This window comes from Notamacropus eugenii, chromosome 6 (assembly GCF_028372415.1).
Source record: "Notamacropus eugenii isolate mMacEug1 chromosome 6, mMacEug1.pri_v2, whole genome shotgun sequence".
Classification (NCBI taxonomy): Eukaryota; Metazoa; Chordata; class Mammalia; order Diprotodontia; family Macropodidae; genus Notamacropus; species Notamacropus eugenii.
This window is the reverse complement of record NC_092877.1, coordinates 4209516-4231461: the sequence shown is the minus strand read 5'-3', so window position 1 is coordinate 4231461 and position 21946 is coordinate 4209516. Positions and strand designations below refer to the sequence as shown.

General features: G+C 52.3%; 3 protein-coding genes across 8 annotated transcripts in view; 1 reads left to right on the top strand and 2 right to left on the bottom strand.

Annotated features, from left to right (window-relative positions):
• Window positions 1-4714, bottom strand: part of AMBRA1 (autophagy and beclin 1 regulator 1) — a 186261-nt gene extending 181547 nt beyond the window's left edge. Inside the window, exon 1 of the mRNA XM_072617660.1 lies at window positions 4612-4714. The gene's annotated coding sequence lies outside the window, so the exon portion shown is untranslated. The remainder of the gene's footprint in view (window positions 1-4611) is intronic.
• A 3906-nt stretch (window positions 4715-8620) lies between these two features.
• HARBI1 (harbinger transposase derived 1) lies at window positions 8621-17905 on the bottom strand. Of its 2 annotated transcripts, none has more exons than XM_072617688.1 (3): window positions 17658-17905; window positions 15156-15909; window positions 8621-9322 (listed from the first exon to the last, which is right to left on the bottom strand). In XM_072617688.1, the coding sequence occupies exons 2-3, from the start codon at window positions 15823-15825 to the stop codon at window positions 8946-8948; spliced, it is 1047 nt and encodes a 348-aa protein (XP_072473789.1). In that variant the 5' UTR covers window positions 15826-15909; window positions 17658-17905; the 3' UTR covers window positions 8621-8945. The 2 variants fall into 2 exon arrangements, with proteins under 2 accessions (XP_072473789.1, XP_072473790.1); XM_072617689.1 differs by lacking the exon at window positions 17658-17905 and adding an exon at window positions 17093-17383.
• Window positions 17906-18287: 382 nt separating this feature from the next.
• ATG13 (autophagy related 13) overlaps window positions 18288-21946 on the top strand; it is a 36017-nt gene continuing 32358 nt past the window's right edge. For all 5 annotated transcript variants that reach the window (XM_072617624.1, XM_072617623.1, XM_072617622.1 and 2 more), the window contains exon 1: window positions 18288-18499. The gene's annotated coding sequence lies outside the window, so the exon portion shown is untranslated. The remainder of the gene's footprint in view (window positions 18500-21946) is intronic.

The following is a 21946-nucleotide window of genomic DNA, read 5'->3' as shown; positions in this document are numbered from 1 at the left end:
CCAGTTCCATTCAACAAGAATTTACTTACCTACCCTGCTAGGCCCCAGGAAGAGAAGACCAAAACCAAAGCAGTCTGCCCACAAGGAGCCTACATACTACTGGGAGGATGGGGGAGCACAAGGAGAGAAACAGCATGTCCACAAATGAGCAGTCCATACCAAGCATAACAAAATAATACAAGGTAATTACACGGTGAGAGCAATCAGGAAAGGCCTTATGTTCGAGTTGGCACTTAAGCTGAACCTCAAAGGGAAAAGGCACTCCCAGAATGAGGGTCAGTCCAGGAAAAGGCCTGGTGATAGGAGATGAAACTGTGTAGATGGAACAGCAAGGAGGTCACTGTGGTTAAGTAGAGAGTACAAAATGCTTAATCAGCCTAGAAAGATAGGCTTTCATCCAATCAGGAAGAGCTTGAAATGCCAGAGTTGGCACATTATTCCGGAGGCCACAGATACCCAGGGAAGGGCATCCTTTCCCAGTAGGGGAGGATTCCACTTTAGAATGGCCTTTTTAATAGAAGAAATGTAGGTACTGAAAACTTCCAATCGATGACACTTGGTAAGGGGCTTTATCAAGGTAAACAACGCTAAAGAAACATTATCATCTGTTTCACCAATGCACCCTAAGAACTGCTGGGCCTTTCCATATGACTTGTAGCTAAAACCTCCTTTATGTTCTGTCTCTCCTCCTAGAAGGTGAACTCCTGGATAGCAGGAGGAGTTGTCTTGCTTTTCTAGTTTTATCTTCAGAGTTTAGTCTAGTGCTTGGTACATAATTATCACTTAATAAATGTCCATTCGTTTATTCAATGTCTTGGTCAAAATACTGAAAATCCTTAAGTTCCAATTCACTTATCACCAGCATCACCACACATATGACAACAGACACAAAAGACACCATCCTTCTATCCATCTGAAGGAAGGCATGAAGCCGAGATGGCAGCAGCCTAATTTGAATTTCTTGAATCATGATGAGCTAATGCTCCAACTTAATTCTTTTTTAGTTGAACCATCAATGCCACAACTGAAGAATGAGCATCCTGGGGAAAACTGAGGGACCCAAAGGAAGCTGAAAAGGCAACAGCTTAGCCATATCAAAAATTAAGGCTTGAACTTTACCAATGACTTAACTGCTGTTATCGAATGACCCTTTTCAGTCTGCACCTCCCTTCAACATTAAATCCTATCCTCTCATCCTCAATACTCTCAAACTCTTGGCTCTCTCCTAGTCCCATCCTAGTCTGTCTTTTACTAGATTATCATCTGTAACTGGGTAGGCCTGTCATGGGTACTCTTCTCTTTTCTGTCTATACTCTCTCAGTGACCTCACCAACTGCCATTAGTTTAATAAATACCCTCTTCTACGCAGATGATCACCAGAGGTCTAAAGTCAGCTTTGGTCTCTCTCCTGATCTCTAGTCCAGAATCACCAACTATTTATTGGATGTCCTTCCAGCATCTCTAACTCAAAATGTCCAAAATGCAATTCCATGTTTATCTCCCCCAATCCTCTCCTCTGTCAAATGCACTATTGTCCCTCCAATCTCCCAGGTTCATAGACTCAATGTTGTCATCCACCTCCTGCTCTCTCAAGTCTTTCCATTTTTATGTCCACAATTTGATTTGCCTTTGTGCTCTCCTCTCTACTCAAAGAGCCCCACCCTACCTCAGGCCCCAATAACCTCTTAATAATAGCCTCTCCTTAGATCAGCCTGCCTCAATCTTTCCCTATTATAATCCACCACCCTCCACAGCTGCCAAAGAGATTTTCTTAAAGCGTAGGTCTCACCATGTTACTCCCCTACTCAATAAAATCCTGTGGTTTTTCATCACTTCAAGATCAAACAGAAGATTCAGTCTGGTATTCAAAACTCCTTTCCGGAATTATTGCCTATTGCTCCTCTTCTCCCTCTCCAGGGTCCAACCAGACTGGCCCTCTTACTTCTCCTCAAATATCACCCTGCCCCCCACCACTTTAACGTCCATCAGCTGTCCCCCATGCCCGGCATGTGTTCTCTTCTTGTCTCTGCCTCTGAGAATCCCTATTTGCCTTCAGAACTCAGTTCAAGCCGAACCTTCTGTAGGAAGTGCTTCTTCGTCCTCAGTCTCCAAAGCTGCCTCCAGTCTCTTCTGTATCTGCTTTGCACGGACCTATCTATGTATCTGTACGTCTCCTCTGGGGAGATGCCAGGTCAACCAACATCTATTAAGCATCTACTGGGTGCCAGGCGCTGTGGGGGATACAGAGGAAGGCAAAAACGATCCTCCTTCTCGAGGGAAGCCTCTCTGGGGGCAGACAACACTGAGTCCGAGATAGACTGAGAGGCGAACTCCAAAGGAAGGCGCAAGGATTAAGGAGGACTGGGAAGAACTTCCTGCAGAAACTGAAAGGAATCCAGAGAAGCCAGGAGGTCGGGGTGCGGAGCGCGGACACAGTCCGGGAAACTGCAAAGAGCCGGCAGAGAGGGTGGGGGAGGTCAGGAGGTTGGAAGGAGGCTTCCCTATGGAGGGGTGTCACCAGGAGACCCATCCTTTGGGAAAACAGGGCTGACAGCTCAGGAGGCGGCCAAGAGCTGCGGGGATGAGAGCCGGAGCCGGGACTACCACCTGGGAGAAGGGAGGGTGCGCACGAAGGGAAGCCCACCGGAGGGTAAGATCCGCAGCGCGTGGAGGGAGAGGGGAGAGACCACAGGACTGGAGGGCACCGCCGGGGCCTATCGGTGACAGAGAGGGGGTGAAGATGCCCATCCCAGAGCAGCAGGCAGGGGCAGGCACAAGGCAGGAAGCCAGCAGAGAGGCTGAGGAAGGGTGTGCAGAGCTGAGCATCGTCTACACGGAAACGATGACTCAGTGCACCGGGGCTGGCAGAGTGGTCCTCACCCGCCTCGTCTCGGAGGCGGGCACTGCCTTCACGTCCATCCCACAAACAGGGGAACTGAGGTCCAGCAGCCTGCCCAGACTCAGCCTCCAGCCGGCTCTCTGCGGACTGGCCCAGGTGACAGAGAGCGCTATCGAGGCAGGGGAGTTCAATGACGGACGCGGCTGGAGATGTCCCCGTCCCTGGAAGCCGGGCCGACAGGGCAGCCTGCTAAGGCCGGTCGGATCGCAGATGGCACGGCCGGCCCCGGGCCCTCCCCAGGCCGCAGCCTTCAGCTCCCACCGCCTCGGACAACGGAGCGTCAGGGTTAGCGGGCTCGCTGGGGCGTCCCACCGCTCAGGCCCGCAGACCTCAAGGTCCAGGGGCAGGCGGACCGTCCACACCTGCTGCCTGCCCTCCAGAACTGACCCCGACTTCACGGCAAGCCGGGTCAGAAGGCGTGGAAGGCCTGGAGGAAGCAGCTAGCCCCCCCAAGTCCCAGAGGATGACGTCAGAGCGCGGGACAGCCCCCGAACAAGAGCGAGGAACAGGACGAGGATCCCGAGTCTGGGGGAACGGAAGAGCCTCGGGACAGACGCGCGCTGCCCGGGCCGTGACAGCCCTGCCCCACGGCGCTCCGGGGCAGGGCCGGCTGAAGCGGCTTCTGGCCTCCAGGGGGAACGGCCGGCTTAGCACAGTGCCCGGAGGCGGGGCTGCAGGCTGCGGGAATCCCCGGACCGCTCAGTGCCCAGAGAAGGAAGCCGAGGCCCGGAGGACCGGCACCGGGCGGACCGGACCGGACGGACCGACCGGACAGGCACTTCGCTTCCTTCCGCAGTCTGGGGGCCGAGGCAGAAGCCCCTGCCCCGCAGCTCTGTGGGGAGTCCCAGGCCCCTCCGGAGCGGGCGCTCACACGGGGGCACCGCCTCTGCCCGCACCGGACCCCGAAGCCCCCCAACCCCCCCGGGAGGCCCCAGAGCAGCGCCCTCAGCCCCGGACAGACAGACGCCAGCTACGCCGGCAAAGTAAGCTAGACTCACTCCCGGTGCGCACCGGACCCCGGGCCGTCTGCCGCCGTTACTCCAACGACACCCCTCCGGAGATCCCCCTCAGCGGCACCCCCAGCACCCCGCGCCAGCCGCCATCCTCGGCCCGGCTGCCTCCTGCTGTGCGGCCACCCCCCGACTGGGGGGCCCCCGCGCCCTGCCTGCCGCGGGGGCCCGGTCTCAGACAACCAAAACGGCCCCCCGCCCCTTCCTTCTCCCCAAGACCTCTCCCGGGGCCTCTCACAGCTCCGTCTACAGGAAGATGATCCGGATCCAGATCCGGATCCGGAGCGTGCCAACCTCGGCCCAGAGCCCCGCGGTGCCCGAAGCTCTCCGGGAGCACGTGGCTGCCGGCCCCCCGGGAAGGCCCCCTCCCCCCACCGAGGCCGCGGCGATGGGGGGTCGCCGGGCACCGAAGGGCCGAGACGCCCCCCTGCCCCCAGTCACGGGCCTGCGGCCTCCCGGCTGGCAGCGCAGAGCACGCGGCCGGAGCCGAGGCCGGCCGGGGCGAAGGCCCGCAGGCCCCGGGGCAGACTCGGGGCGACCCCGCCCTCCCTCGGGGCCTCAGTTTCCCCGGGAACGGAGCTGGGGCTGAAAGGCCCTCGGCCGTCGCTCGGCCCCCCTCCCCCGCTCCCTCGACGTTACCGGGGAGGGAACAGAGAGGCGGCCGCCCGCCCGGGCCCGCGCCCTCGCCCGGGGCCTACCTACCTGCCTCCCTCGGAGGGCGGACGGCGGCGGCGGCGACGGCGGCGGCGACGGCCGGGCCTGGGCTCGCGAGCCGGCCGGCGGGCGGCGGGGGAGGGGAGGGGCGGGCGCGGGGGCGCGCGGCGGGGGGAGCGCGCGGCGGGGGGGAGGGGTCTGAGCGCGGGGACGCGGCCGAGCCTTCAACCCTGGTCCGGCCCCGGCCGCCGCCGCCGCCGCCGCCGCCGTCGCCGCCGCCGCCGCTGCCGCTGCTGCGGAGACATCGAGCGAGCAGGCCGCGCAGCCGAGCGCCGAGCCGGGAGCGCCCGGCGTCCGGCCAGACAGCGCGCGCCGAGCTCCGAGCGCTTCCAGGCCCGAGCAGCCGAGCCCAGGCGCCATGGATGGCACCCGGGCGGGAGCTCCAACCCTCCTCATTCCTCTGATCGCGGCCAGACTTCCGAGGGAGACTCCTAGAAAAATAACTTTTATGGATGCAGTTTGTTCCTCGGCATCCCCTCGGAGTCATGCAAATGACCAAAGGGAGAGCAGGAAAAAGTCAGAGGAACTGACCAGTCCGCGGCCAGAGTCCGAAACCGGGGACGGCGGACCCCCCGTGGACAGCAGAACCCCTCTGTGGAGAGCGCCCCCGCTCCCCGTGGACAGCGGACTCCCCGCCGTGGGCAGCGCCCCCCGCCCCCCGTGGGCAGCGGACTCCCCGCCGTGGGCAACGCCCCCCGCCCCCCGTGGGCAGCGGACTCCCCCTCCGCGGGCAGCGCCCCCCGCCCCCCGTGGGCAGCGGACTCCCTCTCCGCGGGCAGCGCCCCCCGCCCCCCGTGGGCAGCGGACTCCCCGCCGTGGGCAGCGGACTCCCTCTCCGTGGGCAGCGCCCCCGCCCCCCGTGGGCAGCGGACTCCCTCTCCGCGGGCAGCGCCCCCGCCCCCTGTGGGCAGCGGGCTCCCTCTCCGTGGACAGCCCCCCCCGCCCCCCGTGGGCAGCGCATCCCGCCCCAGCAGGAGGACCAGAGCACGGGCTGCGCCCCAGCCCGGGTGCGGAGAGGCCGCCGCGGACCTCCTGGTCCTCCCCAGGCTTCGGTGGGGCGCAGGGTACCCAGCGCGCCCATCGCTGTGGTTCCCAAAGCCACCGATGCTTCGGGGCGGAGTACAGAAGCTCTCTCCGGGTGCCGCCGAGTCTCCCCAGCCTCCCGGGGGTGCCTCCTCCTCCTTTCTCTGGTGCTGGGCACAGCTCCCTGCGATTTCCGATTCAGCACGGGACGTCCCCCGAACGCGAACCGGGCCAAGGGTAGAGTCGCAACCCCTGCCCTCAAGGAGCTCCTGATTCCTCCAGGATGGCAGGGAGCCTGGCAGCAGAGTGACTGGCAACAAGCCAGAGCGAGGGAAACCAGGGTATACTGAGGGTGATGACATGTGGGGGACGCACACACGTCCCGTAAAAATAACAAACATATGGACCAGTAGGGCAGAGAGTGGACATTTTCACATGAAATAACATTCAGTGAAAAAATCACAATACAAAACGCCTGCCCTGGCCCCAGTCATGTAGCGAGGATCGGAGGGAACTGTCCTGTTCAGAGAATCCTGGAACCTCCGAGTTCCCAGGCACCTCCAAGTCTTTTCCTCCAGCCCCTTCTGGGAAGCATGAAATGTCTCTCCTGAGATCCAGGATTTCAATATTCTTGTTCATGTTCAGAAACATGTTTGCTACATAATTACACATTATCTTTCAGACTGTGATTCATTGTAATGAGTTCCAGGATCATTATTTGTTTTCAGGTTTTGACTGATCAGTCTACAGAGGGCTAGCCTTTTGCATTCTTTAAAGGGCAAAGCCTTCAATACTCTTCAGCTCCTTTACAGGTTGGGAGTTTCTCTGCTGAAGGAAGTAGAGTTAATTAGCTGTGGCTGACTCTTGGGAACCTTCCCACAGCCTGATCACTCCCACCCTCAACTTCTGTGGGCCCTTCTACCTCATTCTTAGCTCTTCAGACACATGTGCCTCTTGAGAAACCCTCAAGAAGGCACCTCTACACCCAAGTCAACAGTTGGGAAGGAGATGAAAGTTACATGTTGGAAAAAACATATCCCAAGAATTGTTGGGGAAGAAAATGTCAGGAGAATTGAGACCAGGTTGTCCCCAGTACTTAGCCTAGCTTAGTGATTGATGGATTGAAAGGGTGCTGAAGTTGGGAGGAGATGCCTAGGTTCAAAAGAGGACTCTTTTCTATTATCTTGGATAAATCAGGGAATTCCTCCTCACTTTTATCTGTAAAATAACGAGATTGGAGAGGATGGTCTCTAAATCCCTTCCGTATCCATTGAGCATTTAATCAAGTGCTAGGCATACAAAAAGAGGCAAAAGGCAATCCAGGCCAGCCCTCAAAGAGCTAACTGTGTAAAGGGGAAGTCAATGGGCAAACATGTACAAAGCAAGCTATATAGAGGATAAAGAGGAAATAATTAACAGAGGGAATGCCATGGAATTAAGTGGGGTTGGGAGATGGTTCCTGTAGAAGGTGGAATTTTAGCTGGGACTTAAAGGAAGCTGGGAGGTCAGCAGCCAGAATGGACGGAGAGCATGCCCAGCATGGGGGACAGCCAGTAAGACTTAAAAGTACAAATGCCTCTGAAATCCGTCCAGGCCCTTTCCTGAGTTTGATTAGCACAGTCTTGTTTTGCTTTAGAAGGTTCTTTCCAGGACAGACTCCCACTTTGTCCCCCATGGCCTTAGGAACTACCAACTTCTTTTGATGCAGGGGGTCATAGTGAGGGAAACCTAGATGTAGGGAGCAGAGGTAACAAAAGTGGCTTGTGAGAGCCAGAGCAGGCCAGAGACACCAGTTACACTTTACAGGGAAAAAAATCATTAGGACAGTATTATTGCACAATGAGAACAGAGCTGAAACTTCCCTGACGTCACCACCCTCGTGACCCCATCTACTTCATGCCCAACCTCCTACCTGTCTTCCTACCAAGCGCACCCACTAGCAGCAGAGCAGGAATCACGATGACGGGAAACAGCATTCGGACTGGAAATAAGCAGATGCTAATCCCTAATAAGGAGTCACCTCCCTTTACTTCCCTGTCTGTCATCAGCTGTTCCTTTCTTTGCTTTGGGAATCACCAGACTAACACTCCTGAGCACAGCCTGACAGGAGGCACAGACAGGAGCAGATCAAGAGGACAGGTCAGAGACGACACATGGGCGGCTGCTAGGAATCTGGGAGAAAGAGAATCCTAAGGAAAGGCTCCTTTTGTCCCTAGTGAAAACATCAGCGTGTGAACCTCATTCATATGTTTGTTATTCCAATTAGGTTATTTTTAAATTGGTATAATTTTAGAGCCAGCGCTTAGTTAAGGATTGTTTATTACCTGGGAAATTTGTGCATCATTGGGTGCTCACAGATAGGATTTTAACTCTGCCCCTGCCATTGGGAGAGGCCAGGCACATTCCAGAACCCACGCTAGGAACCAAGTTTCCTTAATTGTCCTTTTCACCCTCTCATCTCTTGCCTTGTGTGTTAGGAAACCAGAGACAGGAAAGGCCAAGCCTTGCTTCAATACCATCACATGAAGAACCCTGATCCACTCAGGTACAGGCTCTCCTCAAAGTGGGCAAACTTGTTTCCCTATTAGTAATCGTGAGGCTGCAACAAAGGAAATTGCTTTAATAAGATTTCTTTGGAAAGAAAGGATAAGGTGGCAAAGTCCTCCTTTGATCAAACCTCCTCCATCTATTCTGATGTTCTACATAAAAGGATGGGGAAGGTAGGAGAATGAGAGAATAACATTCAGGTTTGGTCCACAGAGATTTGGTCAGATGTCTGGAGACCTGCTTCAAAATTTGACTCGAAAGGTCCAGACTGCTATCAGTCTCTAATTATCCTAGTTGGCAAGATTCTCTTGGCTAGGTAAAGTTTGAATGAATTAGTAACCGGAAACTTAAGGCAGATCATTTCATGGTCCAAATCACATTGATCTCAGGTTATGTCTAAATGAAAGGTGGAAACAGAAGTACTGTATTGATAATTTAGAACCAAAAATTTCCTTTTATTAGAAATATCGTGATAACTGACGCACAAGTGGCATTGTATTTTGAATTAGCTGTTAATTACTTTAGTTTCCCCTTTTAACTTGCGCATATAACCACTTGGGTTTTTGGCTAGCCATCTGGTTTTAAAATAAGTGGATTTTGATGTGGGGTTCACCAAAAAGCCTAGAACCGCGGTCTTGATTTAGTTACTAAATTGGCAGATGCATCCCATAAAATGCAGACATAAAGTACAAAGAGATGACAAGTATCCTTACACTAGTGGAAGTGGCCACACCCCCTGCTCCACTCCAAGACTAGCTAAAGTGAGTGAGCACCAGCTCCTGGCGCGTGCGGTCAGCTTCCGAGTCCAGGGCATCCATGTGCTCTGACTCTTCTTCTGGCTGCTCCACAGGCCCAGTCACTGGAGAAGACCACACATCCATCCCATGTTCCAGGGAAATGTTGTGGAGCACACAGCAAGCTAAAATGATGTGACTGGACTTTTCTGGAGAGTACTGCAGGGCTCCCTTGGATCCATCCAGGCAGCGGAACCTTGACTGGATGGTCCTAAATGTCTTCTCAATGATATTATGTGTTGCAGAATGGGCCATGTTATAGCGATATTCTGCAGGGGTTCCTGGGATATGAAGTGGGGTCATGAGCCAGGTGCGAAGAAGGAAGGAGCTATCACCTGTAAGGAAGAGAAAACATCCAAATCTTTGATCAGTCAAGCACAACCTAGAAATGAATTGCCGAGAAACCGCTCTGAGACCAGGTGAAGGAAAGCAATAGGGCCCAGGGCCCTGGAAAGACCAACGGGAGAACTAAGGAAAGCTGGCATCAGAGGCACAATCAACTTAAGTAAAACGAGGGGAAGACTCCTAGAATGGTGACCCCAAATCTTCGAGACAATGGGAAGAAGGTAAAACTAGCAAAGGAAAAGACTCCAGGGGAATTTCCATGAGACTGGAGATGTTACACTTGAACAAAATTTCTTCACTCCAACTCACCATCTAACAACGCAATGCTTCCACTCGCAGAGTGAGTTCACAAGAAAGGTGTCTCAATACACCTTTATGAAGGTGACAGTTCCTAAAAGCTAACATAAACATTGGGTTCAGAATACAACAATATTTCCCAAATTAATTTGGCCATGGAATAATTTGAGGCTTAACGTATAACCGATGGAACTCATGAATGTTATTCTAGAATTTTCCCCAGGGATAAAGGAGGGAGTTATAGATATTTGGGGCAAAAGAGAAAACATTAAATCTATTCCATGGCACATGTAAATGCTACTGATGTATAACACAAGTTCCTATTTGATATTTTAGAGAATGAAACGTTGCTAGCATTCACATATTCTCATCACATAGGGCAAGATTTGTAGACAACAGACCATTCACCCTCCCTAACTGCCTAGTACAGGGATGTAGTAAATGTGTGAAGGACCTCAGCAGTGTTCTCATCAAACCCTGTCGCTTTGCAGATGAGAGTCTAAGAGAAGGTAGAGAGGGAAAAAAATATAAATGAGGCCAAATAGGTAGGAAGTGGCCAAGCCAAGCTTCCAACCAAAGTGCTCTAAGACTCCAAGTCCAGTGCACCTTCCTCTGTTGTACCATGGAGAAACTGAGGCATATGAAAGAAAATGAAATGTGTGGTCCTAGTATAAGTGGCAGAAACTAGGGCAAAATCTAGGGCTTCATGGAGATTCTACTCAATACAGCCATCCCATTTTTCTAGACCAGAAAAGTTTACAGAAATACCAAAGCACTAAAGAAGCTCCATTGGAATGCTAGAAACAGTAATGAGTTGTCAGAAAAATGCAACTCAACAATATAACTAAGGCAATTGGTCTTAAGTTGTTGTCCTAACTGAATGACCCAGGGAAATACTGCCCCCCAAAATTGAGGTACAATGTCCTAATCTAACATTCTAATGACTGGATAGTGATATTTAATGACTGTGACTCACTGCCTCTGGTAGGTGAAAGGCCACACACAGGGTCACAACCTCTGCCCTTGTTGAGTCCTCTCTTATCCACTGTTGATCCCTTGATATCTACTCATGATCCGTTTCTGTGAATATTTATGGAATGCTCATAGGGCAGCATGCAAGACACTGGAACAAACATACGGAAGACACAGAAGACAAATCCCTCCCCTTTAGATCTTCTATCTTGAAGAATTGGGTGACTTTTAATAGTTCAATATTTCAAATTGTGAAACATAATAACCTGACACCCAAAATGGAATTCGAAATACCAGATCAAGTCGTGGTTTCATTGGCAGTTTATTTGGTAAATGTATTATCATTTCTTGAAAATGTGCCCAGAGTTCTGGAAGTGGGCAAATATTTTGATCTTCAATCTAAGAAAATTTCAAAAACATGCATCAGCTTTGCAATATTTTTCCTTGGCTACTTTTTTCTTCTCGTGGTTTATTTGTTCCTTAACCATTCCTAGAATTGATGACATTGGCTGGGGAAGAAAACCTATTTAATTACCTAATTCATCAGGCACCTGGAATTATTTTCCCTTTAGTTTGAAAAGAACAATCTGAGGTCTAGAACAGAGTTCCAAATGTGTCTTCGGGTTGCTGAGAGGGATTGAAAATTCACATCAGTGCCTAGAAGCAACGCTGGGGGAAGGAACCCTGATGAGGAAGTGGGACACCTGACTTCTAGACAGGCTTTCAATAGTTCCAAGGTTTTCTATTTGAATTTTGTGGGCTCTTAAAGCTGCCTTTACTGACACAATTGTAGTCATTGTGGACCTCTTCACACATATATTCCTGTATTTCTCTGAATTCTTCAAACTAACCCTTCATGAGGCTACCAGTCTATTTATATTACATCATCACCATAGCTTCCACTTCACCAGTAACATTTGTTAAGCATTTGCTATGTTCCAGGCATTGTGGAAAGTGACAAAGACGTGGGAAACAAGGAAGTTCTGTTTCCACAGTTTGAGGCAATCAGGGTTGGGACCTAGAACGGTCAGGTAAAGGTCATAAACTAGTGCTCAGGCTCGGTGAGCTATCTGAGGGAAAGCCTATCAGAGAGGAGAACATGAAGTCACCCAGCCAGAGGACGGTGGCCTGGGAGAGCCAAAGTTCAGAATACTGTAAGAAGCTGCCATTATTCTGAACGTGTTGTAGTCTTTCAGTGGCCATACTGGAAACAGCTACCCATTCATTTAAATGAACATAGAAGGCCTTCCCTCCTCTGAACTCCATTTTAATAAATTTTCCTTGATACCTTTTTATGTGTCCAGTGCATCTCTAACAGACAGAAAGACAAAAATGGGACAGTCATTACCCTCAATTAGGTTACAGTCTTTTGGGGGAGACCCATAGGTACAGAAGGCGAGAGAGAGATGTACCCTGCCCCATCTGAGACATTGTAGAGGAGACTCCTGGGCAGATACAGATTAGAAACATCCGTCACTTTGGAGTCTCTGAGGCGTCAGAATCAAAAGCCTGATTATAGGAGAAAGAAGCTGTTTGTACAAAAATGTTGATAGGAGCTCTTTTTGTGGTGGCTAAAAATTAGAAATCAAGGGGCCGCCCATCGATTGGGGAATGGCTGAGTAAGGTTATGTAATTGTGGTGGAACACGATTATGCTATAAGAGATAAGGAGCAGAATGATTTCAGAAAAACCTAGAAAGACTTCCACGAAGCGATACAAAGTGAAGTGGAAGAATCAGAACAAGGTACACAGTAACAGCGACATTTTAGGATGAAAAACTGTCAATGCCTTACCTGTTTTCAACAACATGATGGCCCAAAACAGTCTCAAAGGACTCATGATGAAAAATGCTATCTGGCTCCAGAGAAAGAATTGATGCCTGAATACAGACTAAAGCATTCTTTTTTTCTTCTTTCTTTCTCCTCCATTTTGAGTCTTTTTGCACAAAATGACTAATATGGAAATGCTTTATAAGACTGCACACATATAAACATGTCAGTTTGCTTACTGTCTCCAGGAGGGGAAAGGAGAGGGAAGGAGGGATAGAATTTGGAACTCAAAATTTTAAAAAAGAATGTTAAAAATTGTTCTTACATGTAATTGGAGAAAAAATAAAATATTATTAAGGCAAAAAAGCCAGATTATGTTTGCCAACATGATCAGCCCAGGAAGGAATGTGGGCAGTGCCCTTTGGGAAGCACACCCACCAGGGTGGAGCAAAGAACTCAGACTCACCTGTTTGGAGGAGAGGTAAAGCCAGAGCAGGAAATTAGGTCATTCAGTCTGGAGAAACAGACTCCATGGAGTCACATAGATAGCAAGCTTCAGTCACCAGACCTGGCAACTCCTGCGTCTTATGCACAGATCTCTGGCTGTGCTCTGGACTGGGAGTTCAGCCTTTTTCGTAAAATTTTTTAAAGTATCCTGATAGGCCACTAAAGTGGAGAGAACCTAGAGTTGGGAAAACCTGGGTTCAAATTCAGCCTTAGTTTCCTCAACTGAAAATGGGGAGGATAACAGCACCAACCTTACAGAGTTGTGAGGAAAAAGAGAGATGGTATTCATCAATCTCTGAGCCCAGCGCCAAGCACACAAGTAAATACTTCATGAATAACTGTTCTCTTCTGCTGCCTCACACACCCATTCCTGCACTTTTAGGCATAGCCCTCTTTTCAGTATATACAGTTCTTTTTGGTGTCTGTTAAATTCAGACTAAAAACAAAAATTAATTTTAAAAAACTGCTCTCTCCAAAGTGTCCAATGACTCTATTTGCCAAATGTAATGGCCCTTCCTTGGGCCTCATCCTTCTGGACTTCCCTGCAGCCTTTGCCACTTCTGGGTCTCCTATTCTGGATACTCTCTCCTCTTTGAGTTTTCCCTGATTCTCCTCCTTCCTGCCTGAGCCTTCAGAGAATCCTCTGCTGGATCTTCATCCAGGTTATAGCTACTAATCCCAAATATCTTCCAAGACTCCACCCTTGGCCCACCATCTTGCTTGGTGATCTCATTGGCTCCTGTGGATTCAAATGAGAGGATTCTCCAATCTACTCACCCAGCCCTAAGCCCTCCCCTAACCACCAGTCTCAGACAGAATTGGACAGAATTTGATGTCCTGCGGTCATCTAAAACTCAACACGTACAGAACAGAACTCCCTTCCCTCCAACCCTTTCCCTTCCCAACCTCCCCATTCCTCTCGCGGGCACCAGGCATAGTGTCAGTGTCATGTTCAGCTTGTCACTGGCATTCATCCCACGAAGCAAATCTGTGACATTTCTGCCTTCCCAATATATCTCCCATGTCTCATTCTCTCCAATCGCACAGCATCACCACAGTACAGGCCTGGACGATTACAACAGTCTTCTACTTGGCATCCGGGACTCTGCAAGACACCTGTGCTGGTTCTCCCCCGACCGCCCTCGTGCCTTCCCAGTCAGATGAACTCTTACATGCACTTTGTGTGTCTCGTATGTACGTGTTGTCTTCATGCTGAAGGCAGCAACTGTATTTTGCCTTTCTTTGTACACCCAACACCTGGCATACGGAACTAGCTTAGTAAATGCTTGCCAGTGATGACAATGGGGCCCTGAGAGGTAAGCAGTCACTTATTCAGTCACAACGTTGTGTCAGAGATCAAAGGAGGGACTTGAACGAACTTCTTCCTGGATCCAAAGTCTACTTTCAATCTGCTGCACGAAAGGAGCTCTCGGTGATGCGTATGAGGTCCAAGGGATACAGATGAGGTCAGGATTCCCAGCATATCTTGCTTGTTACCGCACTTTGCGGACATCTGAGGCTCTGGGTTTTATCCCTCATTTCTTTCTTCCTACTAAGCAGTATGTTCCACAGCCAAGTTTTTAAATATAAGGAAACCATATCTTTGACTTCTTTTGTATCCTCCTACTTCATCTAATATAGGGCTGGACACATAGTAGAACTCTCACAAATGCTCCTAATTTAACATTCTTATTACTAAACATGTTGGCAATTGTTGTTTAAGATTATCCATGATACTATTTCTTGGAAACTAATCAAGAAACTGCATTACAAATAGTCAAACAAAGTTATGCAGGTTAGTGGCCCTCAAGGTAACAGGACCTGAGTTCAAAATCCCGTGACCAAGGCTGAAGAGCAAACGGAAGCATCTTCACTGAAGATGCTGCCCCTGGATAAACGGTCCAGCTGGTTGAGCAAGAGGGGAGAGATGAAGGATGGGCTTTGGAAGGGATGATAAGGTCAAGTGAAGGTTTTTCTAAGATGGGGGAAGCTTGGCCATGTTTAAAAGCAGTATGAAAGGAATCAGTAGATAGGGAGAGAGTGATGATTTAAGAGAGAGGAGAGACGAGTGAGTGTGCAAGCTGTGCAAAAGAGAAAAGGGGATGAGATCAAAGGTCCATTTTGACCTCAGGAAGAAAGGCCAGAGACAAGGGAGGGGAATGTTGAGCCACCCTGCTGGGCCTCAGGTATAGTGATCAGCTGTGAAATGAAGGGCTCATCCCAGTGGAAAACCAGAGTTGCAGGTATCAGGGTTTTTTCACCCTACCTTCAAACTTACCCAAGAGCCAGCAGTCTCTGTGCATCCCTGCTTCAAACTGACTCCTCAGGGCTGACTGCTGCAGAACAGCCCAGTCCTGGATGCTGCCTGGCCAGTTTGTCTCCACATTCAGTAGGGCTCCCCGAATGTCACACACCATCAGACAGTTCAAAGAGTGTAGGCCCTTACGGTTCACATAGGAGAGGTCTTCAGCATTGGGAGCCTTGATCCCTATGTGGATGCAGTCAACTACTCCAATCACCCCAGGCATTCCTGCTAGCCCATAAAATTCATCCTTTAGACTCTGAATAGAGGTGTCATCTGCTGGGAAGCGAATGAATTGGGAAGCCCTTTCCACCAGGGCTTCTGTGACATTGGCAACACAGCGGCTCATCGAGGCTTGACTGATCCCAATGGTATCTCCCATTCGGGTCTGGAAGGAACCGGAAGTGTAAAAGCCTAGTGCCGCAAGAATCTGGGTCTCTGGGCTGATGGCCCTGGACCGCTGAGTGGGGCGAGAGAGGCTGGTTCCCAAGAGATCCACCAAGTAGTAAATAAACTGGCGTGGAAACCCATACATGGCCATAAGGTATTCATCAGTCACATCATCCAACTTAAAGCGGTCTAAAGTTCGGTGACCGCGGCCATAAAGCAAGAGGTCACAGTCCAGAACTGTTATAGGTATAGCCATGCTGACCTCAGTGGGCCAGTAGCACTGTCAGGACAGCAAGAAGCTATATGAGGAACAACAGTTTAACGATTTGTCATCTTCTCCCTGTGGAGATCAAATGAAAAGAGGTCACCAAAATCAGTTAGAAACTTCAAGAATGATTTTTTGGCCATGTCTTTGTGGGTTTTTGAAGTAAAGTGAAAAGTGGCGGGTGACATATGCTATCCTTGGGTTATCCTCCTCAAGGAGAACGGATTTACTTGTTACTCAGAGTTCAGACTGCTCTCATTTAACACAAGTTATTCCCACACAACAATCAAAGTCTGATGGCTGTGATGACATACAGCACACCCAGTCAGGTGGGAGGCGTGGGAGAGGAACTGGAGCCAACAACACCTGAGTGAAGCCTGGTTCTAGCACTACCTGGGCATGAGGCCATGGCCAAGGCCCTCCAGCCCCCAGGGCCTCAAATGATCCCTTAAAAATGTGGTAACTAACCAAGCCACTCCCAACGGGGGCCACAAATGAAGGGTCACAAGTCCATTAAACAGTTGGTTCCTAGAGAGTGAGACTGGCTTTTTCTTCATACACCAGCATTTATTACAGGGCCTGGCTCATGGTGTGAGGCAAGGGGAGGAATGAGAGGGGAAGGGAATAAGCATTTATATATCTCCTACTGTTTGCCCAGCACTGAGCCAAGCACTTTACAAACATAACCTCCATCGGTCCTCAAAACAACCCAGCAAGCAAGGTAGGTGCTGTTATGATCCCCATTTTGCGACTGAGGAAACAGAGGCAAACCTAGGTGAAGTGACTTGCCTAGGGTCACAGACCTAGTAAAAATCTGAAAGCCGAGTTTGAACTCAAGTCTTCCTAACTCCAGGCCTAGCTCTTGGTGCTTAATAAGTGCTTCTTGTCTGACATCACAACTGACTTAGAGGCTGGGATGGGATGCCCTCCATGACCTCCTCTCAGCTCCTCTATTTAAGGAGGGGTCCAGGGCAGACGCCCCAGTCCTTCCCACCTTGCTCCCTACTTCCAGAAATTCAGCATTCCTGCAAGGTCACTCCTCCTCTGACACACCTGCTCATCCTCCTTCCAGCTCTCTCGGGGGGCTCTGCCCCCATCAGGCTCTGAGCTCCTAGCCTCAGTCTGTAAGGGCTCCCCGAATGTCTGGCTGCCTCTCTCAGGACACCTCACTCACCACCATCATCTTCATCACCGCATAAAGGCTAGGAAAGCGCTTTCGGGGCGCTACCTCATTGGAGAGGTGGGTGCTATTACCCACCGTCTTACAGATGAGGAAACTGAGGCACAGAAGACTGGTCCCTGCTTCCAAGTCCGGCCCTCTACCCCGACCCTCACAGCTCCCTCATCATACAGACGGGGCAGAGGAGGACGGTCCGCGCTGGGCATCCCGTCCGTCCAGCGGAGGCGGGGGTCCCACGGTCCTCAGGGTGCCGAGGCCGCCGGGGGCTGGGGGAGCGGAGGGGAGGCGCCCTGGCTCCGGGGAAAAGGAGAAGAGGGCATTCACCCGCCCGGGGTCCCCGGGCCTGAGTTCGAGTCCCACCCTTGTCTGGGCGTGGTTTCTCCTTCGCCGAACGAGGGCGTGGGGCTGGACCCACCTTTCGGGGCCCCCAGTTCTGATCCCGTCAGAGGAGGCTGAGCCCACCCAGCCCGGGCTGGGCGCTAGCCCCCACCCTCGGGGGGCTCCCCGGGCTCCGGGGGGGACGGCGGGACGGTGGAGGGCCTCGGTCTGCTCCTCGGCCAAGGCCCCGAGGGCGAGCGACCGCGGCCGGCTTGCGCGGCCTTCAAGGCCCCGCCGGCGCCGGGCTCCTCCGCGGGTCACCCACCTGGTCCCTCCCAAGAGCGGTCACTCGCAGGCCCGCTCCGCTCCAGCCTCACTCCAGCCCAGGGAGGCGCCACGCTCCGTGCCCGCCACCGGCCGAGCTCGCGGAGACCCGCGGCCGCCCCGCCCGGCACGCCCCGCAGGGGATCCTCCACGCTCGGCCCCGGCTGCGCCCACTTCGCGGCCGCCCCGCCGCCCGGGGGCGACAGAGCGGCGTCCCCGGAAACGTCAGGCCGAGTCCTGCGCAGAACCGCCGCGCGGGCGGCCCCGCCCCCAGCCCCGCCCCGGGCCCGCCCCCGCCCTGGCTCCGGCCCCGCCCCGGCCCCGCCCTGGCTCCGGCTCCGGCCCCGCCCCCGCCCCGCCCCCCGCCGGCTCCTCACGGTCCCCATCGCCTTTGCTTTCTTCCCGGCAGATTCCACACAGCGCCGGCTCCCCTCTCCCTTCTCCTGACCCTCGCCTCGCCGTTTTCTGCCCCCCCCAAAGTTCGGCCCTCGGCCACGGGAGACTTGCAGCGAAGGCGCATGGGACTGGAGGGGCATCCGGGGCTGCGAAAGGACGAGTGGAGGCCGCGGGGCCGGGAGCGAAAGTGCGGCTGCGGACGCCGCCCGGGCTGTTCCTGGGCCTTCCCCTCCCCCTCCTCCAGCGAAGCGGATGAAAACAAACAGCAGCCATGGCGGCGCCTGGAGCCGGGAGGCCGCGGGGCTGCGGCGGGAGCGGGAGCAGCGCGTGACCGGCCCGCAGCGCCGAGGCCGCGGAGCGCGCTAGGCCGGCCGTGAGCCGAGGCGGGCCCAGCCCGGGGCCGGAGGAGGCGCCCGGGCCCCGGAATGCGAGCCCCGAGCCCCGCAGGTACAGCCCCCCCGCAGGGAGCCGGCTCCCGGTTACAGGGGGGGAAGCTGAGGCCGGGGAGGGGCCGCGGAGCCCACCTGGCGGTGCGGGCCCGCCCCGAGAGGGCGGCGGGAGGTGACGCCGGAGCCCAGGGAGGGCCCCCGAAGTGGGGAGCCCGGGGGGCCCCTCGGCTTGTCCTCGCCGGCCCCGCACCCCGTCCTCTTGGGGCGCGGTGCGGTGGGGGTGGCCGGGGAGGGCGCGGGAAAGCCTCGCCCTCAGCGTCTGTGCGGTGGGGGGTCCGGACCCCCCAGGGGGGCACCAAGGCGAGCTTGCCCGCCCCGGCCCCGCCGCTGCCCACTCCTCCGAGTGCCCGAGTTAGCGCGCGGCCTGGAGCAGTGCCCCTGCTTTGTCTCCCTGGGTGCCCTCCGCGGTTGGCACGGCGCCGGGCACACGTTGTTCAGGCCGCTCTCCGGGATCCAGCTCGGGGCTCTCTTGGCGGAGATGCCAGAGCCGCTGGCCCTCACCGTGACCAGCTCATTTTCCGGGAAACGGGGTGGAGTGACTTGCCCAGGGTCTCTCTGGCCTTCCTGGCCCCAGCCCTGTTACGCTACCCAGGGCACAGCCTGGCCCCCTGTGGGCCCATGGTAAGTGCTGGTAAATGCTGGGCGGCTGGCTGCCTGAGGATTCCTTGCCTCGTTACTGACCCCTCAGCTGCTGGAGGATTCTGAAAGGAAATCCTTCCATCCCCTCACAATTGTTCCCCTCCTGATTCTTCCTTCAAGCCCCTCTGTACCCCCCGCCCCAAAAAGGGACTCATTAGATGCTGTTAAACACAGTGCGGGACCTGGATTCCGATGCTCCCTCTGACCCTCCCTAGCCTTGAAACAGGTCGCTGAACCTCTCAGCCTCATGTAATAAAGGTGACAACCCCTGCAGTGTCACCCTCGCCTCTGTAAATAGGACCAGGGCATCGAGCTCGGTGCCACAGGCGTTTACCTGGCCCCTCTCTGTGTAGGACAGGCTTCGTTGTATACTGAATGAAGAGCTGGAAGACGAGTCCAAGTCCTGCCTCAGATTCACGCTGTCTCTGACCTTGGGCAAGTCTGTGCTCTCCAAGGCCTCTTAAACTTCTTCCACTCTCAACCCTTTCAGAACTTCTTACACTGTGGGTGGAGAGCCCATGATGGGGTCATTGAAAGTGCTGGTCTGCATTGGTGAGAAGGATTTCCTTGTCTGGGAATCCAGATCCCACTGAGTCACCGGTCCCTTTCCTGTCCCTGGCTGCTAGGGGGACCCAAAGAGAAAGGGTAGTCCCTGCCCTGGATGTAATTCAGCTCTCCGGGTGGACTTTGTCCTTAGTGTGACATCTGCCAAACTACCAGAAAGTCCTTGTCATCAAAGCACAGACTTAGTGCCGAAAGGGGCATGAGGAGTCATGTAGGATAATTTTCCATTTGTTTTACATGTGAAAAGTGAAGTGACTCGTCTAAGGTAAACTGGGAACCAATGACAGAATTGGGGCTCCTCATCTCATTCTGAATCTGCCTGCTTTTATCTATATATTGTTTTTATTCAGCTAGACTGTCAGCCTTTTTCATTTCTCTTTTCCGGTTAGAACGGTAGGACCTTTGTAAACAGTACTGTGAGCATGCGCACAGTATGTAGACTGGAGGGAGAATGGCTCAGGTGCCAGCCTTCTGTCCTGGCTCTGGTTTGTCCTTTGTTCTCAAAGAGGACCATGACATCAGGGAGGTGATGCCATGACGTGCAGGTGAATTGGATTTCAGTGAGGGAGGACTGTGCAGAGTCACCAGCCTCCCTTTCTCCCCAGGAGCTATCTGGATCCAGTGGCCAGGTACAGATCAGGACTGTCTCCCTGAACATTCTGCTTGGGGACTACAAAGTACAAAGACAGTTACATAGTGATGTTCTCCTTAACATTTTATGATTGTGAAAGAAGAAACGAGGAGGCTGAAGTGGCCCGTCCAGTTTAGATCTCATGAAATCACCAATCCTTATGCTTTCATCTCCTTTTTCATAGATTTTGAGGGTTTGCTTTTTTTTTAATGTGATATTTGAATTCAGGTAAGCAAACTGCAGTCATGAATTTATAAATATTCTGGCTTGAGGTCACAGGACTGTGTAAAGGATTTTATTTCACAACTTGGGCATGGCCTGTGCCCTCGAGGATGACTCTTGTTTGGAAAGCCAGTTCTTTATCTTGGGGACGGTACAGATGTGATTTACCGGGAATAAGAGCCCCTCCAGGGTCATGACCTCTGCGTGTTCCTGCGTGTTCCCTTTCTCATCCTCCTGTTGGGCACATTGGGCTGTAATACAGAACAGACTAAAGAATGTTCTGGGAATGAATGAGCAGTCATAGGGCGCCTCAATGATATGGTGACAGCAACTTAAACTTTTAGAGTTTGCTGCCTTTCACGAAAGTTTGTTTGTTTTTGCTGGGGTGGCAGGAGCCGTCTGGAGCTATAGTTTTATTGGTGTAACGTCTAATGTTTGAGTTACTTGTATATAGCACTGGGAAGTTAAGTGACTTTCACACAACCCATCTGTGTCAGACAGAACTTGAGCCCAGGTTCTCTGCACTTTGAAATTCTGTGCTTTTGAAATGCATCTCCTAAGTATGTTTAAAGTTTTGTGGAATCTGAATAGTCATAGAATGAGTTGTCTGTAGACCAAATGTTCATGTGTTCTGGAATTTTTAAAACTGCATGCCTCCATCTCTGAGCAGAACAGAAGGAATTGCCTTCATATTAGTATTATAAAACATCCAGCAGTGTCCCTGTGAAGCATACTAGTGCCTACTATGTGCTAGACACTGCTAGATGCACTGATAAAAACAAAATGGCTCCCACTCTCAGTAGGGGGAAACTGCTTCTCTATGTACAATTGCCACTAAGTATTCACAGCTAGGTGGTGTCATAGAACACCTGGCCTGGAGTCAAGGAGACCCTCCTTCAAATCCATACTTCAAGTACTAGCTGTGTAGCCTTGAGTAAGTCACTTAGCTCTCTTTGCCTTAGTTTCCTCATCTGTCAAATGAGCTAGAGAAGGAAATGGCAAACCATTCCACTATCTATGCCAAGAAAACCCCAAAGAAGTCACAAAAAGTTGGACATGACTGAAAACAACTAAATCAACAAAGAAAATCTCAGGAGTGGAGAGCACTAGCTCTAAGGATGTCTGAAAGCCCCATCCTATGAGTAGGATGGGGAACTCCCACCCCTGCAGTACATCCATAACTATATGAGTTTTCCATTGTAATGGAAGGTGGCAGAAGATTACATTATCTAGAAGGGGAGGGGAGGACTAAGGGAAAAGAGATGTGTAGCTTTTCAAATGTTAATGTAGCCTTTGAAATTGCTTTCTTAGTATTAATTGATGGTTTTATAAAATGCTGCAAATGTACCCTTAGTTTCTCCAGATTAAAACTGAGCCCTAGACTTCCCA